Source organism: Leptonotus elevatus, chromosome 14, assembly GCF_054856555.1.
Source record: "Leptonotus elevatus isolate MCC_2025b chromosome 14, RoL_Lele_1.0, whole genome shotgun sequence".
Classification (NCBI taxonomy): Eukaryota; Metazoa; Chordata; class Actinopteri; order Syngnathiformes; family Syngnathidae; genus Leptonotus; species Leptonotus elevatus.
Window position 1 is genome coordinate 320623 of NC_141252.1, and position 19205 is coordinate 339827.

Below are 19205 nucleotides of genomic sequence, written 5' to 3' on the forward strand. Positions count from 1 at the left end.
AATTTCAAAAAGGAACTGTATACCCCTTTTGTCTTATCTGTGGGTCTGCTGTTTAATGTAAGCTAATAATGTGATAGTTGGTGAGACTTGGACACATTGGCAGCTGACTTTGGTCTTTTCTCCCTCTTGTTTTTTTTTTCTTTGGCTTTTTGCATGCACTGATAAGTTTGCGCCATATTAATGTACACAGACATATTTTCAACAGACCTGCTTGTAGGGGCCTCTCTGATGCCCAACGTGTCCTTGCAATGCCTTTTTAGAGTTGGAATTGATATCGACCAGTATCAGCCATCTGTCGGGGGGTGAGGCCCAACTGCCAGCTCGACATGCAATGAGCAGGGGACAGGACGAGGGGCGGGGAGTTAGGGCAGCGTGCATTACGGGCAGATAGTGTGTTTTGTTTCCTCTCAAATGCTTAAAAAAAAAAGTCCATTAAGAAATGTGAATATTGTGAATGAACCGATCAAAATGATTTTAGCATAGAAAACTAACTGCAAATTGGCTCTCAGAAAAGTAATGTAAGTGTTAAATGATAATAAATCTATATGAGTTTCACTTTTTTAAATGCACTTAAATGAAACTGCAATTAACCATTTCCTTTTCTGCGGAACACAAAACAAAATGTCGTGTGAGACATTTCAGCCAATCTGTGTTCGGTGCTGCAAGTGAGTCTGTGCATACACTTTGTTGTTGTCATAGCACCTTGCAAATGACTCTTCAATAGTAAGATATTAACATGTACTCTCAACCCCCTCCTCTTCCATGAGGTTAGCAAAGAGTAGCTTAAGAGAGGGGCTGGGAGGGTTCTGTTGCCCAGGTGACGCCATTGTTAGGCTGATGCAGGTGGCTGCGTGAGACATTTTTAATGGGGAGCGGGAGGGAGGGTGAAAAGGGAGGGAAGGTGTGCTGATAGTAGTGGTGGATAATGGAATAAGGAATACCTCTATGTCCTGAAGTTGAACAAACTTCTTTTTTTTAAGGTGGCTTGCACTAGATGTGGATTTTAAAAAGTTTAGGAATGGGACCGTGTTAACAGCATTCACAAGTATCCTTTATCTTTTCTCCCAGTTGCGAGCGGAGGTTGGCTGCCTCCAGGGAGAGTTGGAGGGCAAACGCTCCGAGATGGAAACTCTGGACACACTCCTCCAAAGACGGGAGCGCGAGAGTCAGGAGGGAGGCAACCTTCTGAAAATGCTCACCGATGACTTGCAGACCACCAAAGAGGAGAGGTTTGTCTTCATTCATGTGGCGTTGCTAGGACTGTTTTGCATACCAACCACACAGTTTCAGCTTGCAAGTGACCAGCGTAGCATTTAACAGTAACATTACCCGACACGTGATCCAACTTATTTTTACATTTGTGTAATAGTTGGGTTGAGTGTCAATCAAGCAATGCAATTTAATGGTTCATTTTATTACGTTCAATTGTTAAACATTTTCAGTGTTTGGACAAAATGAACATTTTCCAAGTGGAAGCACTTGTTTTTTTTTTGTTTTTTTTTTCCATTATCTGTACTAAAAACAGACACTTATGTAAAAGTTAAACAGAGTTAATGGTGGTGGTTGGGGGGTGTCAAAGCTTGTTTGGGCACAGGAGAAATAAAGAAAAGGCCAGAAAGAGAAAATCAAAATCAAATCATATTTGCTTTTTCTATTGGCAAAGGAAAACTATAATTATAGAATTTTGTGTGTGGGGGGGGGGGGGGGGGGGGGATATCTTAGATTTCATTTAAAGAAAGTCTTTTTTTTCTCGGGTTTTTTTTATGATTAATGTTGTGGCTTCTTTTTCTACGTATAGACACAAACTGCACCAGGCCAACGACAAGCTGAAGAAGGTATTGATGGAGATGCTTCGTAGCACTATTGCTACTGAAGAGCTGATTGGCCAAAAGATTAACACCAGGAGCAAAATGTCAGAGGAATCTGTCTATCAGAGGACCTCGTTAGCAAATAAAGATGCACAAGAATCAGGTCAGTCATTGTTTTTTTTTTTGTTTTTTTTGTTCTCAACATGTGGAGTTGACAGCAGTTTGGCAGTCACGTGCAGATTTGAATAATCAGTTAACACTCTTGTTTCAATAGGCATTTCGGTTGCAGATATGTCTCTACCCGAGGACTTGGAGCTAACCCACCAGCTCTGTGAGAGTCTGCTAGTTTCGGACATGAACATTAATCCTGAGGGAGAGGAAGCATCCATGAATGCTTGCAACCGACTGCGCCATACAGTCGATACGCTACTGGATCTGCTGAACCAGGCCAATGCACAGGTACTTTACACTCTGCATGTAATTTCCTAAAATCCCAGATTACTGAAATTTGATGTGATGAAATGGGCTGATGCAGTGTGAAAAAGATGTTTTTCAACTTAAACGTGTATTTCAAGGTACCACTGTAACCCTGCCGCAACAAAATGAACTACACAATTTTTCCCATTTGGCATACACAAATCAGACCCTGTGCGTTCAGGAAAAACATTGCTCTCCAGTTGTTGAACGCTACTTAACCCGCTTGTAATCCTTCCCCCAACTGCAGCTGGAGCAGACACATAACGTCCACTTGTGTCTGGAGGAGAGGTTCGCTCAAGGCCAAGCAGATTTAGCCCAATTCCTCGAGCAACACAATCTCTTGTTGGTGCAGATTGACCAGGAGGTGAAGTTGAAGAGTGAGCTGGAACTGGAACTCCACAAGTCTGAGGGTGAGCGCAGTATCTGCTCTAGAACCTTTTGATTTAGTTCAACTAGCCAAATTATTGTTAAAGCCAATATATTATATTAGGGTTTAGCTTTAGCACTAGTCTGCTTCGTATTCTTGGCTCAGGCTTTCCTGCATGTTTTGCCGAAACTTGTCTTTTTTTTTCTCCGGGAACACATTCTACTATATTGCGATGACGATATGAAATTGATTCATTAGGGCTGGGTTTAAAAAATCAATTAATCTATCAAGTCAATTTTCCTTTTTGAACCTGATATTTATTTATAAAACTATGAATCAATTATTTCATCTTTAATATTTTCCCATAAATTCATAAGAAAATAGAATTTTAAAGGCCAGGGTTTTTTTTTTTTTGTATCTTACTATTTTCTTGAAATTTATTGTTCACATGAAGTATTTTCTTACATTTGTGAAAGACCTGACTTACTGAACTTTAAGACCGTTCAGAATCTTTATTTACAATTATTGAATTATGGAAATATTTTCATCTCATCCTTGCTGATGTCAATTTTTGCGTAACACTTAAGTGATTATAACGTTAATCATTTAACCAGTTACGACCTCTGCAAAATTGTATTTGGAGTTTTTAATCATTCCCTTGATTTTTAAGAAGAATTCATGTTCATTAAATTAATCAATATTGAATTGAATGTAATTGAATCGAATCGGGAAAAATCTAATCGAACTGAACTCTTGTGAATCCGAATCGATACCCAGCCCTACGATTCATAGTTCTGCACTATTTTAAGCCATGAATATTTTTTCAATTTCAAAGTAACAATGCGCCCATCGTGATACATTTAGGGCTTCTGGAGGGTTACGTGGCTGACAAGGCTGCTCTGGAGGAAGCTTTGTTACAGAAGGAAGCTCAAGAGGAGCGCTTAGTGGAGGAGCTGGAGGACCTCCGGAGACAAGCGCACCGGACGGAGGGCCTCTGCGCCGAGCTGGAAAACCTGCGAGCCAAACATCAGGAGCTGAGCGAGGAGCACGCTGCACTCCTGCGTCAGAAGGAGCACCTCTCCGCCGGCCTCGGGGAGAGGGAAAAGGGTGAGTGGAGCAACAAGCCCGAAAATGTCCTCTTCAGCGAGCGAGTTTTGCCGTGCGCTTATGTAACGGGCCTGCTCAGATGTGTCTTCTCTCCTCCAGGCCATTGGCTCAATTTAGATCCTGCTGCCAGTTTGTGGGTCAGAGTATGTGTGCGATGAAGGAGGTGGGGAGACTGTGTGCTGTGTGTTTTGGTTGCTTTTATAATGCCGTCATTTCTAGTATGCTCGCGTGTGGCAGAGGCACTTGGAGTGTAATGTTCTTTATTCCTTTCCTTTCAATTTTCAAATTTGCTGCTTTTTTTGACGATGTGCAATTAGGTTTGCTGGGTGCGGAAATTTTGTGGTGCCGGTAAGTTAATGGAAAGTTTTAGGATATATTTCCATGAGATGTTGAGCTGGGAAATTTTGTTCCCATTTGGAAATATTCAATTAGAATTGACTGGGATTATTCAATAGAAATACATCATATTCAATGCATATTTTATAAATATTAGGGCCTGAATGGTTTTATTTATTTTATTTTTTATTTTTTTTATTCTGGTATTTGGCTAAATAAAATTCTGATTAATCGGCAGATTAATAAAAAAATATATAAACTGCATGAAATAACCTATTTTTTTGGTCCTGTAACTCTTCCAACACTAAAGATGTGAATATGTGTATATATATTTATGTATGTGTGTATGTATATGTGAATACACGTCACATTCTTGCAAGTGAAAATACCTCAAATTGATGGCTCTATAAGCAAACATAGTTTTTAGAAATAAGTACTTTATACATTTAAGTAAACTTTACAGCTGATTAAGAAGATATGCACATTTGGGAATATAACTGAAGCTTTTGACATCTTCAGAAAATTAATGGTGTTTTCTTATCAAAAGATAACCTTCAATTTTGTAGATTCCTTTAATTCCCATGGAAAATGTCCATCTTTGAATATTTCCAGACATTTGCAACCCTACTAAATGATTAAGTATTGATTACCTAACATACCATCTTGCTTGGAGATTAAGGCATCTACATTCCATTACCTTCCACCTCCCAAAGGTCTGCTGGCAGAGACGGAGCGCTTGACCCAGGACCGGCTGGATTTACAGCGGCAAGCCGAGAAGAACCACAGCGCTCTGTCACAGCGCCTTCGGACTCTAGAAAGGGAACTGGAGGAGCAGGAGACCAAGGGCCTGGAAAAGGAGTTTCATCACAAGAACCACGCCGAAGACCTCAACCAACGAGTGCAAGCGCTGGAGAAACAGCTCAAGCACAATCGGCAGTTCATAGAGGTGAATTCTTCTTTCCATGCAGGCATCATATTAGAACAGATTGACGTTGGTGGAGGCCTACATGGATGTTGGTCAGCCTCACATAGTGCAAGCCATTTTATTCCCATTTAGACCAACAAATCTTGGCTGTGTAGCTGCTTTGCTGAGTCATTTATAATGCTGCTCATCCCTGCATTTGCTTATGTAGATTAAAAAAAACGTACTATTACTAAAACTAAATGCAGTAAACCCACACCAATTCGCAAATAACCATTCCCGTAGAGGATCATCAAGGAGGTGAGGAGGTGGAGTGGTAAACATCTCAAGTCTCGATCACTATTGGCATTAGTGGAAGTTAACAGCTGATCAGCTTCCTGCGAGCTTAATGTGGTACAGAGAATTGATGGATGGTTTCTTCAAGACAAGAATAATCAACAATCGGCTCATCAATTATGATGCCCGTACCAAGCTTTTCATGTAGCGTAATTTACTTTTCATTTGTGTTCACACAGGAACAAGCCGTCGAGCGTGAGCACGAGAGAGACGAGTTCCAGCAGGAGATCCGACGGCTGGAGAGTCAGCTCAGGCAGACGGCCGGCGGAGAGGTCAAAGGGCACAGGGTGAGCCCCCCCCCCCCCCCCCCCCCGTCTTAACCATACTATATTATTTTATTACAAGAAAAAAACGATCCAACATGAGAAAGATTAGAAGTGCATGAATGTGTGTCGTAGTCAAAGAGCTCTAAACCGAGTGCCTAATGGTGTTTGCTAGAGGTTGGAGTGATGAAACAAAGCTTGACTTTTGCATTGTGTTTATTCCTGTGCTGAATGGACTGCTGTAGTTTGAGGACTTGGTTCTGCAGGTATGGACTTCAACTACAGCGTATTTCTCTGAATCTTGTGCATGGCGTGCATTGTTGCCTCATTATCATTCCTCTTATGCCAGCTTTCTTAGTGTTTATTTGTCGTGGCCTTTTTCATCAGTCATGTCGCATGCATTCATTTCGCTTCCTCCTTGCCTGATTGCTCCTTCTACGCCTTGTCGCTACTTCCTTTTGAATAGCTTGACTTGATCATTCTCTCCCAGACGCTGCTCATCTGGAATGGCTCCTTTTTAGTTACAAATAATATACAGTGGAACCTCTGATGTCAAATGTTGTGCTCTGGATGGAAGATGATTTAATATGACTCAAAAGAATATCTAATGAAGATACTCGCGTCAGTTTGGACCTTAAAGAGATTCAGATTTCCAATTGTACCCAAATGGAAATGGTTTTGCAATTGGAACTGGAAATTGTTATTCCTGACTTTGGAGGTTCCACTAAGGCTTCCAATTCCATTGCTATGTTGTAGTAGCTTCCCCATCACACTGCCTCATTCTGCCGCCCGTCTACACCTTCCAAGGTGGAGAGTCTGCAAGCCATCATCAAAGACAAGCTGGAGGACCACGCCTCCTTAGCGGGGGCCAACCAGCAGGCGCAGAGAGAGCTCGCCGAGCGCAACGAGGAGATCGACAAGCTGGCTGCGCGAATCCGTGAGCTGGAACAAGCGTTGCTCAGTAGCGCTGAGTGTAACAGAGCCGTCGGCCAACTGGAACAAGAACTTCACCGGGCCAAGTTGAGGGAAGAGGCGCTCACGCAGGTAAGAGCTGCTTGCTTACCTCAAATTTTGGCTCACAACACTTTTGCACCTACACTGTACCTACTTAACTTACATCTACTCTTGCTCCTCCTCGTCAGGATAAGCAGGCCCTGGAACAGCAGCAATTGTCCAACAGGCTTCAGATATCGGCGCTGCAGTCCAAACTGGATGAGACGAGACACTGTTACCACGACAACACACGGGAACCCACCCAGGAGCTCAGGGATGCTCTGGATGCGGCGCAGCAAAGCCTGCAAAGCAAGGAGCAAGACGTATGCGTGCATTTTGTGTTCAGTCCGCAGATATATGAAATTACGAATGGCTGTCGCTCAGAGCCGTATTGTTCTCTTTGCCAAATTTCTCCACCTCTGAGCTTGGCTCCTCATGTGTTAGAAATGCTTCATGCCCAAGTAAAAAGTACAGTTGTACGCGCAAACCCAGGATTGAAAACCTATCCGAGTTTGAAACACTAAACCATGATTAAAACCTTAACCTCGGCTTAAAACCCTAACCATTTCTTTGACGTCCTGTAAACTTATGTGCATGTTTTAGCAAGTATCGTTTTTGGCTAATAAGCTGTTTAATATTAGGCGGACGTCCTACTGGGCCAACTGGACAACGTGCAGAGGGACTTAAGCATTAAGGAAGCAGAGCTGAAACATCTCACACTCCAGCTGGAGCGACTCACCATCGAGAACACAGCACATGTTAATGAGCTCCAGGAGCAGATTGACGCCCTCGAGGTAGGCTTGTATAACTTTTTTTTGTTTTTTTGTTTTTAAACGTGTACTTGTCTGACAGACGCCTTTTTTTCCTTTCTTTTTTAAACCAGGACCATGTGTCCACCCTCGGCATTCTAGCAGAGGAAAAAGAAGTACAAAGATCGGTGGAAGACCCGAAAGAGGAGACCCTCCCCACTGCTCTACTGCAGGAGAAGAACCAGGAGATTGACCACCTCAACAATGAGATTCAAAGGCTGGAACAGGAGCTGGAGAACACCAATCATAAGGTCCTAATTACACAGAATAAAGCCTAAAACCTTTTTTTTGTTAAGTACATAACTCTGCATGTGTTTATCAGTTCTTATAGTTGTCTTAGTTTTGATGCCTTAAGTGAGAATCTCCAATGTATATATTCATAAGAATAAAGTAAATGTATTGAATGAGAAGGTGTGTCCAAACTTTTGGCCTATACTTAACTGTACATACCCCCTGTATGCTTTTTATGTACTTCCCTTGTCGTTGAAAACGTGCAAAGACTAACAACTATGTGGTCTCAATTCTTGTGATAAAATGTAAAAGTGTTCACCATTTCAGTTTTCTTGATTGAGTGTGGCAGTGTCGAAAACTGAGCCCACTAATACACTTTGACACTGCGTAGGCATAAGAAAGATGCTAGATGAAGTAGCATCCATTAGTAATACAAGCATGTAAACAAGATCCTTATTAAATCAACATTTTAGATATCTTAACAATTTAAGGTCATAAAATAAGCCATTTAACTGAATGGCTCAGCTGGTGCTTATGTTGGCAGCTCACGCAGTGTCATACAGTCAAGGCAAAGCCTCGGCCAATCATGAAAGCGCATACTGTACCTAGGCCAAGTGCCAACTCTTGATTTGTGTTTGACATTTTTGCACTTATTGTCTCAAAAGGATCTGGAAGCAGAACTCCATGACCTGAACTCGCAAGTGGAGCATCTCCAGTCTGAAATCGCCAGGCTGCGCCAGGACAGGGGGGAAGAAGAGGAGCGCCTCCACGAGGTGATCAGCACGCTGCAGGCGGAGCTCTCCACGCTCGGACCCAATGTGTGCGAAGTGAGCGACTCGCAGGACGGCGACAGCATCAATCCCTCGCCGGCTCCGAGCCCCGAGCCCCGAGGCGGGCCCAGCAGCCTGAGGCACGAACTCAGCTTGAATCACTCGACCCCTTCCCGGCCGCTCCGCTCGCGCCTCAAGGCGCTTCAGAGTCAGCTGGCGACGGCGGTGGCGGAGAAGGAGGGACTGGAGCGTTTGCTGCTGACCCAGGAGGAAGAGTACAGAGGGCACGGCGAAGAGTTTGGCCGAAGGCTGATGGCGGAGAGGGAGAAAGCGGACGAGCTCCGAGGCCTGCTCACTCTCAAGGAGGCTGAGCTGATGGGCGTCGACGAGGAGAGGAGCGCGTTCGGACTGCGAGCGGAGCAGGCAGATGTCCTGCGAAAAGAGAGAGACCACCTCAGCTCACTTCTTACTCCACTTCAACAGAAGGAGAAAGACTTAATGAGAGAAGTCGAGGGTTTACAAACCAAAGAACAGGAAATGAAGGCTGACAGCTTGACTCTAGAAGCACAAATCCAGGAGCTCCAAGTCGAAGTGGCGGACAGAGACCAGGCCATCGCCGAGGAGCAGACCAGGGTGGATGCACTCGAGACGGTCAAGGCAGAGCTGTCGGATGAACGCGAGGCACTCAGGAGGAGGGAGGGGCAGCTCCAGGAGGAAATTGAAAGGCTCAGAGAAGAGGTCGGCACACTGAGGGCCCGCGTTGATGAGCTCTCTGCTCACTTCCTGGAAAAGCAGACTAGTCAAGAGGATGCTCAAAAGGAGGTGCTGGTGAGTCTATTTTCCTCACAAAAAAACATTACAATCGATGAAATGTTGCCACTGTTAAAATTCAAGTTCTGTCCTTCTTTTTTTTTTTTTTACCTGTTGAACCTTTTTTTGTATTTATTTGTTTTGTATTTGCAAATTGATGCCACAAGATAGTTGGAAAGCAGCAAGATCATAGAGCACAATGCATTTTCTAGAATGTACACCATCATGAACCCATGTTACATAAATGTCTTTTCACTAGCCAGATTGCAAATGAATGACGCTTGCACAAAGCCACTATTGGTTCATTTAACCATATTTGATGTCAGATTGACTTCTTTATTCTAATTATTTGAGACTGAAGCAACAGCATCCCCTACTGGTTTCAACCGTGTATTGCACTCCATTTTGCCTTACTTCTTTCAAAACATGATTACTCAGCCAGATTTAATTAATCAAGTCTATATGTAGCTCTAGTGAAGATGAGCTTTAAGAAACAGTAATATATGAAAAAAAGAAACTTGTGCTTTATTTCGGAAATTGTGTAGTGAGTTATTTGTAATATAAATACTTGTAAAGCTGATGGAATCAGCTGTTATAGTATGCTGTTCATGTTTTCTCCACTTGTAGCCACAAGTCCCATTTTGGGGGTTAGGATTCAGGGAGGTAATTCCTTTCTGCCACTTAAAAAGAAGAAAAAACTGCATGTAGTGCAGCTGTGCTAACACCAGAAACACATCTGGTTGTAGTTAGGGCGGAAGGAACGTCACGGCAGCGTTGCAGAGGAAGTGACTTTGAAAGGAGGAAGTTGATAGAAGATACGAGGGTAGCACTTGTTTTTTTTTTTTAAAGCTTTACCCTTTTATTACTGGGAGACTTTTGTTAGCCGAGAAAGCAATTTTGGGTTATGTTGGACTGCTTCGTGTCTCTGTAATGCGATCCAGCTAGGTTCACAGTGCGGTAAATATAAAACCCAATCACATCTGTTGTCATTGATGAATAATGTTGTTGAATCACGGACTAAATGCTAATGAGACTTTACTCTGTCAGACCCATGCTGAGGAGACTCTGGCTAAAGCCGATGCCGCCTTAAGGCAGAGGGAGACTGAGCTGGCGAGACTGGCGGCAGACCATCAGGCCCTGAGGGAACAGTTGGCCACTGTGAAACAAGACTTAAACAGCAGCACTCAAAGAGCCGAACAACTTTTTGAAGAAGGACAGGTAACAAGCAGGCACTGAAAATGCTGTTCCAGCATGTGATGTTACAAGGTTATAAAAGGCAACTTGTTTTGCACCCTGGTGTGGTCACATGACACAGAAGACATGCTCATTTTACCACCTTACTTGCAATCTTTTGATTGCTTTGTTATCATGACTTAGAAGTCTTTTACATACAAGTATTTACTGTAACTAATTAAAACGAGTAATGTAAAATGTTGGAAATGTAAGAAAGTGAAAAGCTAAAAATGTAAAAAAGAATTTTAGTGTAATAATGACAACTCCAATCAATTTGACATTTTGCACTATATAAATTAGTGATGTAGTAACCTCAATTGATAGCAAATGTTCTGGAAGATCTCAATTTTAAGTTGGAATGGTTTTAAATCAGTGAAGAAATGTGGAAATAATATGTAAATAGGTCAAATGTCTCTTAATTTTTTTTAAATGTGGGCTTTATTAGAATGTGTAAAACTACAACCCGAAAACTAAAACATCACAACCCGAGATGTCTTGAACGTGCTGATATTTTTAAAAGTGGAAGGATGAGGTAAAGACTGAAAAAACGTCTACATTCTTTAGGTTATTTTATCCTGTGAAAATTTGGAGCACTAAAAAGCAGATCAAGTTGCCTTGCATATGAAATGTGCTACATAGATAAAGTAGGAAATTGGATAATGTGAAAAATAACGTCACTCTGTTCAAATGTCTTCATTAATTTTTTAACTTTGTCATATAGAAAATGTGAAATACAAAAATGGTTTGAATGATTTTTATTTGTCTCCTTTTCGTTTCAATGAAATTATTTTTCAATGAACATTTTGAATTGTTGGAAATTTCTTTTTTTATGTACTCAGCTTTCACAATATTACTTTACTGTTTGTTTGGCGTACGTTCGTTTCAGACAAATGAATGGAACTCTGCCTGAAACCGAGGACCCCCGTACAGCATGCACATGCTTTTGTATTGATACCTGACTAAACTTTCCCTTTTTTCTATTTTGTCGTTAGAGCAAAGACCGCGCTGTAGCCGACTTGGAGAACAACAACCGCCTGTTGACGGTGGAGCTCGAACGCCTACAGGAGGATCTGGCTGCTCAGGGGGAGACGCTGGCCTACCAGCAAAGCAGACAAGAGAGTTGCCAACTGGACACGTTTGCTTACCACAAGGGAAGCTCGCACACGGGTGAGTCCTTGATGACTTTGACAGAACATCCGTGGCATGGTCATTATTTCTTTCTTTCTTTTTTAATAACCTGTCCTGTTTCATGCAGTATCATGAATCGGTATGCCTTTTCATGACTGAACAGTTTTGCTGTAAAAACTACTTAAAAGCTTTCAATCTTAATCCGTAGTGATTAAAAACATAATGCCCTTTAAATTTGACCTTCCAGATGTTTCTCAAAGAGGCTTCGGGGACGTGGTGAGACTCTACCGTGACAACACATCACTGAGTTCCCCGGAGATGTTGCGGCACCTGGAGTGCTCCGAAGATTTCCTCCAAGAACAGTTTCACGCGTCGATGCTGGCCTCTCATCTGTCTGAGCTGAGCGCGCTCGACCCTGGCCGCCCTCAGGTCAACAAGTCCCACGTGCTGGCGATGGAGCCACCCCCCTCCAGAACCATCACCCCGGAACGCACCACACAGAGCAGCCACTCCCCTCGGTCGCTCTCCGTCTCGGACAACTTCTCCGTTGTGGACTCAGTCAGTGCAGATAAAGTACGCACCCACAATAAGTCCAAGTGCATTTTTTGTAACAAAAGATTAGTTATTGTAGTGGCCTACAAAATTAACGAGTATCTGCTTTCATCAGACTGTATATCAATGTTGTGTTTCTTTGAGGTGTGTGATTTGGAAGGACTTGACCTAACAGCACCCCCATCACCGCTCGGCTCCACCTCTTCCATATCAGCGCCGGAATGGGCCAGTGATGGCTACGGCAGCAGTGAGTAGCCGCGAGCGCTCCACCCGCAATGCTGAACTACTGTTAAAGCAACATTCACAGTGACTTTTCTTTCATTTGTTGCGCTTCAGACGTGAGCTCAGAGCTGGGCGCCAGGCTGCGAGTAGAGTTGGACCAGACTGAGAGGCTGGACGCTCAGTTTGTCGAGTATCTCCGCTGCCGGGGGATGAACCCCGCGGCTAACACGGACAGCGCTGCAGGCAGCATGAGCTACAGTGATGACCTCTTGTCTCCAGAACTTCAGGTAGACACTACATGCAGATATGGCTGTGGCTAGCACTGTCTAAAAAGGGGCTTTCTATGTCGACATATTTTTGTAGTCAAATTACCAGATTTTTATTTTATTTTTTTTTACACACACAATACGACAGTGTTTGGGAATCACTACTCTAATGTATATCCATGTTTTTAACAGGCCCTGTTGAGGAAAGTGTACCAAGAAAGCTGCAGAATACTGACCCTTTCCCAGCGTCGGGCTTCGTCCTCGTTCCATCCGTCGTACGCGGCAGAATTAAACTCGCTCTCGCAGTTCCAGGGGGAAGAGCGTCCCGCTCTCTTGGGCCAGGGGGACAAGCCGTCCTCCAACCCGCCCATGGGCTGGCAGGAGGAGAAAAGAGCCCTGCAGGAAACCGTGATCGCGCTGCGTGAGCTGCTCTGCCGGATGGCACAGAGACATACACGCGTGAGTTTTGAACGTGTGCGTTTAGGAATTGTTGTAAGATGAATTAAATGTAAATTGTAGCCATCATTATTCAGCCCCCCCCCCCCCCCCCTTAGTGGTGCAATTGGAGCTTTTGACACCCACAATTAAATATGAGTTTGTTATGAAAAGTATAAATAGCTGTCCATACAAATTAATTAATTTAATCCCCTGTATTAATTTTCCTTTTTACATGTTTGTTTGTTTATTTATTTATTGTTGTCCCCCAGGCTGACTCCAGGGGTGATGCTGACAGGGAGCAGCTCCAGGCAGAATCCCAAACAAAAGCTGAGCTGGAGGAGAGCCGGAAGCAGCTGATATGTGCACATGAGACCCAGCAGGAGCAAAAGAACAAAATACAGGCCCTCAGGTACAAAGCAATGACATACTCAGAATATTCCCAAATGTGAAAAATAGTGCTTTGTAGTTCATCATTGTGCCTCGTGTAATTATCATATCGAGTGCTGTCAGTATCAAATATTTTTCGATTCATCTATTGATTATTCAATCGACTAATCAATTTTAATTTTACATTAAAGTGTATTACAAAAGCATTCTTTCCCTGATGACTTTATTAATAGTGGTTTGTGTTTACTTCGTATTCTAATAGTGATTAAAAAAGGGGGGGTTGATGTTATTGTTACTGGTTCAGTCATTGTTTTACAAAGTAAAAACAGATGTTTGTCATGAAGGACTACGGAAATCAGTAAACAATTACTGTTGATATGCTGAAATGGGAAAATTTGGACAATTTTTAATTAAAATGGCTCCAAACGATTACTCGATTATCAAAATAGATGTCAATTCATTTGATAATCGATTAATTTTGACACCTCTAATCATATCTGCTAAATTGATCCCGCAGGTTGACCATTGAAGAGTATGAACAGACTTTGACGAAGGAACAGACACTGGTCCAGGAGCTCAAGCAACAACTGGAACAAGAACGAGCTGTCAACATGCGGCAAGAAAAAGAGATGGAGCAAAGACTAGAGGTATGAACTAAACCCGTGTGAACGTTCTTGAACTGATATTACAGAATGACTGTATTCAGTAGTTCAATCATTCAACACAAACCAACTTCACATCATGCTCACCAACTTAAACAACACGTTTTCTTCACCAGGTTATGCGAGCATCTTCTGAGCAGCAGAGGTCCGAGATGTTGGCCCTACAAGGTCTCATGGAGCAGGAGACGGTGACGTGCAGCAACCTGAGACGTGAGCTCCAGATCGAGCAGTCCCGCAGCGCTCTCCTGGAAAGGCATTTGGACGACTCGCAGAAGAAGCTCGAAGACGAGCGCCAGCATTCGGCCGACCAGCGCGAGGAGAACACCCGCCTCGAACGCCTCTTGACCCAGTCGGAATCCCGTCTGGGCGAGATCCGCTCCAAGCTGGCCGACTCCCACCGGGCGCTCGACGAAGCGCAAGACCGCTGCTCCAAGCAAATGGCCGACATCAACCGCAGACACGAAGCCGACGCCGCCCGAGACGGGAAGTTCATCTCCGACATGCGCTCGCAGTTGGAGGAGGAGCGAAGGCGAGGGGAGGAACTCGCGGCCTCGGCGGACAAACTGCGAGCGGAGGTCTTGGAGAGCAGGAGGAGACTGGACGAGGACAAGAGCCGCGAGGAGGCTTTGAGAGAGGAGAAAAGGAAGACTGCCTGTGCTTTGGACGCGCATGGTGCGGAGCTCGGTGAGCTGAAGAAGAAGATGCAACTGCTGAAGGACCGGGATCTGGAACGGGAGGAAGAGTGGGAACGGGAGCGTCAAAAGAGCTGGCAGGAGCAGATGGAGAAGGAGAGACGACTGGAAAGAACCAATATCAAACTGGTAAGATCAGTATAGGGGGTTCTTGGATTATTACAGGCCCATTATAAAAGGATATGCAAATTGGCGTTTGTCGAATTGTTTTTCATTGGATTGCTTATACGGCCTAGAAAGAGGGCTGAGCAATATGGCCTTAAAATATGTCATAAGCACGGCGTGAAAATGATTCTGCTCATATTGCTGTAGCAGAAATTAAAGTTGCTACAAATAGTCACTAAACTTTAACAGCCAAATGGCTGAGTTGGCAACACTCACTTTTATTAACTAGCTCGACCCTGGGCAAGTAAGTGGTTATGCACTTTGAACGACCAAAAACAAACAAACAAATCATCTTGACAAATAAATATAGTTCATAAAATTACTACATGAATAGTTGCCCTACATGACTGTTGGACAAGCCAAAAGTTCACTGACGCTGGCCCCATTGGGCCAGTACAAATGTATTAAATATGATGAAATAAGTATGTTCTTGCTTTTTTTTTTTTTAATGTATTTAGAGATTTACCTACTTAAATTGATCAATCGCGATCTTTTCACAATGCTGCACTCATTTATTTTTTTTTGCACGTCAGATTAAATCCTTGCGGAAAGAATGGCTACACAAAATATAAAGTTGAATGTTAAATATTTAGTTCGATTTTATACTGGAAAAAAAAACTTCTCAACAACCAACAAATGATTGGGAAGACCCTTGACCTTCTTTTTCTTTGCTTTCTCTGAAGCGCGACTTGGAGTTGCTGAGGCAGCAAGACAGGCAACGCACGGAGGAGCTACAACGCACTTTGGCCGAGCTCCGGAGAGAAGAGCGGGACATGGCAGCTCAGAGGATGTCGGAGCGGAGTGGCGTACGCTGCCAGATGGAAGCTGCCAACGCCGGTGGCCAGCAGGTACAAGAACACAATGCCATCTTAAATTGGACCACATTTGCGGGTTTTTAAAAAAAATTTTTTTTTTTTTTTTGCTTTGTCTTGCGAGCTCAAACCTGAGGTAGGAATACTGTTGGGTGGCAGTGAACTGGTTTCTAATGCCACTCTTAGTTGACGTTTCATGTCAATCTAAACTAAGCGTCTCTCTCCAAAAGTCTTCTGCGATAGGCTCCCATAACTCTAAATACATAATGCATTTTCTATTTTCTCCATAGATAACACCCGCCGCCTCATCCGGCCCGCTGGAGAAGATGCTGAGCGAGAACGCCGAGTTGACTCATAGCGTGTCGTCGCTGAGGCAAGAGAGGACCGCCCTCAAACATAAAGTCACCCGCCTGGAGCGCCAGTTGTACCGCGCCGAGAATGAGCTCGCTAAAGTGGCCACGGAGAGTGAAAATATACCGGTCAACGAAATGGCCCCCAACAAGGTCAGTCGGTCGGCCACAGAGTTGGTGCATTTGAATATCGATTTAATCCTGTGGGCTCTATGCTAGCCATTCATGTCCACTTTATTATTTATTTATTTTAAGTTGTGTTGATACAACTGTAATTAAGCTTCCCGAGTTTGGGGATTTTTGTCAACTCTTTAAAATAATATACTGTTGTTGACATTGGGCCTATTGTGGACACTTTTGACCAATTGAAATTCATGAATGAACTATTGGATTGAATCATCATACAATTTGGGTAAAACACCTGCCAGTTTAGTTTTTAATGTTTTTGGTCTATTCTATCAAGTTTTGGGCAATGTAGGAATTCAATGTGATATTCTTAGTTTCTGAAATATTTTTTTCAAAAAAATATTTTTATCAAAACGGGATTACAAAGCTTCCAACACCTTGCATCTCCCATGTACACAATCATGTAAAAAGACTTTTAAGGTGTTTTATAACCTGTACATTTGGCCTGCAAACTGAGAAAAATCATAATAAAGGGATACTTAATTATGATGACAAGAACTTATGACAGAACTGTGTTAAACTTTGTGCTGTAAAAGGAGGAGGAAAAAAGTGCACCGACTATCTCCACATGGGCAACAAATGGCCCTATACAAGCTGAAATAATAATAATAAAATCCGACAAAAGAATTACAATGTCAATTTTTTATATTTTGTTTCCAGGTGCAGCGTTTATACGAACGCTACCTGCGCGCCGAGAGCTTCCGGAAAGCTCTAGTGTACCAGAAACGCTACCTCCTGCTGCTGCTGGGAGGATTCAAGGAGTGCGAGCAGGCCACCCTGTGCCTGATCGCCACCATGGGGGTACGAGCCTCACCGCCGCCCTCTACCCGGAGGCCCCTCGCAAGATTTCGGTCGGTGGTACGAGTGGTCATCGCCATCTCCAGGTGTGGATCCAATGAGGGGGGATTTAAGGAAGATTTATTAATGCTTGTAAAACTGAAAGTAAACGTTTCTCTCACCAGAATGAAGTTCCTAACCAGGAAGTGGCAAAAAGCCATCAGACGATTGCCTATGTGTGCGAACGCTAATGGCCACGCTACAGGTCAGCTTTTTAAATGCGTGTGTGTTTGTGTCACATTTCAAGAGAGAGAGGGAGGTAGGATGGTATGTAGTGTGTCAGTAGGGTTTCACTCTTTGTGTCCATCCCAGGGTTGAAAGTCGAGGTTTTAAGAGAGCAGCAGCAGCCTCGTTTGAATTCCGAGTCTCCCCCAAACAGAGAGACAGCGTCTGCTCATGTCCCGCCCAGCAAATCACCCTTGAGGATGCACAACAGGTCTGCTCCCCTCACATAGAAACTGCACCAGATCTGCCAATTTCAACACTTAAAGACTTTACGTGCTTCTGGTTGGCGGGAACGTTTTTGACTGATCTGTAGTGAATTTGAAGTGTTTGGTTAGCTAGCAACTTAAATTAAAGTAGATAAATAAATTATTTCATATTAATTCCTATATCATTTGCCTTTACTGTAGCATAAGCCTACTTAACTCATTCACTCCTAGCCATTTTCACTGAAGCAATCCCCTTCGCTCCTGGCTGTTTTACTGGATTTTGACTGATTTTTCAAAGACCCACAGAATATTGTGTTATATTGCTATAAAAACATGGAACCTACCAAAAGAAAGATTAGAGTCTCTTCTTTCATCAGAATTTTTTTTTTCTATCTGTTTCCATTTGGCAGCAATTAGCATTAGAATATAGCTAAATTTCATCATAAAATTGTGGGTAAATTAGCTTTGTTTCAACATGGCCCTGGTTGATCTCTTTTGCTCTGCTGCCACATGCTGGTCGTTTTTTTGTGATAACTATACCATTTCTTCAATCGTTCTCTGCATTTGAGAGGCTGCATCAAAGCCTTCTGTATTCTTTAGCATAAAAAACTTAAAAATATGTCTTTGAGACACTTAAAACATTTAAAACTGAACATATTTATACATTTTTGGGAGCAAGTGAGTTAAAAGGACCAAGACATTTATGTGTAATAAATCTAATATTTTATTGTTATACAGATTCATATATTACTGGCATTTGTTAATAAATGGGAATATGACCTTGAGGAAAAAAAAGAATTGCATAATTACATTGCAATATTGGGGAAAATAGATCATTTTTCAGAATTGTTCAGCTCTACTGACAATCTAAAGGACAATTTTTAGCATTAATAATAATGTGCCAGTAAGAAAGAAATGACAATTATGCTAGTAGCCTAACTATAAACAGATGATCTCACTTGTCTTTTTGTAGGTCCTACTCCAGCTCAACTGCGGCCTCCGCAGCAACTTCTCAAGAGACAGAAAAATCCCTTACTGAATACATCAATCACCTGGAGAAGGTCCAGCAGCGACTGGTCGGTCCCAAGCCAGGTGAGCATTACTTCAAGGCAGCCAGCACCGGTGGTTTTTAGTCAGTTGGATTCATATTCGGGTGTTGCGTCAACGCCGGGTTTCTCTCTTGGTGCACACACTTTGTCAGTTTGAATCACAGGAGGTAATCGCGTTATGGGATAAATAAATGTTTAGAAAGGATCATTCTACACGGTATAATTCTGGCCTGACAACCAAGCTTGTGGCTAATTTGCATCAAAGACAAGAGAAACAAGTGGTTGCTTTTTATGGTTATCGCAAGTATTGTCGTGACTCAAGAAAAAGCACTCGAATGGATGCCGTCGGAGCTGAAGTGTCACACTTAGGTTTTTTTCTCTCTCTCCCAGAAATGTGTTAAAATTACGCGACATTAGGGCTTTTCAAATTTGAATGTTCCACATAAAAATTTCTTTTGTCACATGACTACATTTGGTACTCTTCTGGTAGAGCACTGATGACAGAAGAGACTCTAATCTTTGTTTTGGTAGGTTCCATGTTTGTTTTTTTTTAGCAATAGAACCTT

The 19205-nt window shown here is 42.9% G+C and overlaps 1 protein-coding gene across 3 annotated transcripts in view; it reads left to right on the top strand.

Moving 5' to 3' along the window:
• Positions 1-19205, top strand: part of pcnt (pericentrin) — a 41940-nt gene that overhangs the window by 21247 nt on the left and 1488 nt on the right. Inside the window, exons 32-59 of one of the 3 annotated variants that reach the window (XM_086094113.1) lie at positions 1069-1229; positions 1799-1971; positions 2083-2267; positions 2533-2695; positions 3517-3759; positions 4809-5041; positions 5533-5640; positions 5862-5882; positions 6424-6660; positions 6759-6932; positions 7251-7403; positions 7493-7669; positions 8315-9247; positions 10277-10447; positions 11455-11629; positions 11838-12163; positions 12287-12389; positions 12479-12651; positions 12823-13089; positions 13338-13477; positions 13973-14102; positions 14234-14938; positions 15658-15822; positions 16077-16289; positions 16983-17206; positions 17285-17364; positions 17472-17595; positions 18564-18682. In XM_086094113.1, coding sequence (XP_085950239.1) covers positions 1069-1229; positions 1799-1971; positions 2083-2267; positions 2533-2695; positions 3517-3759; positions 4809-5041; positions 5533-5640; positions 5862-5882; positions 6424-6660; positions 6759-6932; positions 7251-7403; positions 7493-7669; positions 8315-9247; positions 10277-10447; positions 11455-11629; positions 11838-12163; positions 12287-12389; positions 12479-12651; positions 12823-13089; positions 13338-13477; positions 13973-14102; positions 14234-14938; positions 15658-15822; positions 16077-16289; positions 16983-17206; positions 17285-17364; positions 17472-17595; positions 18564-18682 — 6076 coding nt within the window. The remainder of the gene's footprint in view (positions 1-1068; positions 1230-1798; positions 1972-2082; positions 2268-2532; positions 2696-3516; positions 3760-4808; positions 5042-5532; positions 5641-5861; positions 5883-6423; positions 6661-6758; positions 6933-7250; positions 7404-7492; positions 7670-8314; positions 9248-10276; positions 10448-11454; positions 11630-11837; positions 12164-12286; positions 12390-12478; positions 12652-12822; positions 13090-13337; positions 13478-13972; positions 14103-14233; positions 14939-15657; positions 15823-16076; positions 16290-16982; positions 17207-17284; positions 17365-17471; positions 17596-18563; positions 18683-19205) is intronic. The other 2 variants (XM_086094114.1, XM_086094116.1) reach the window with 2 other exon arrangements.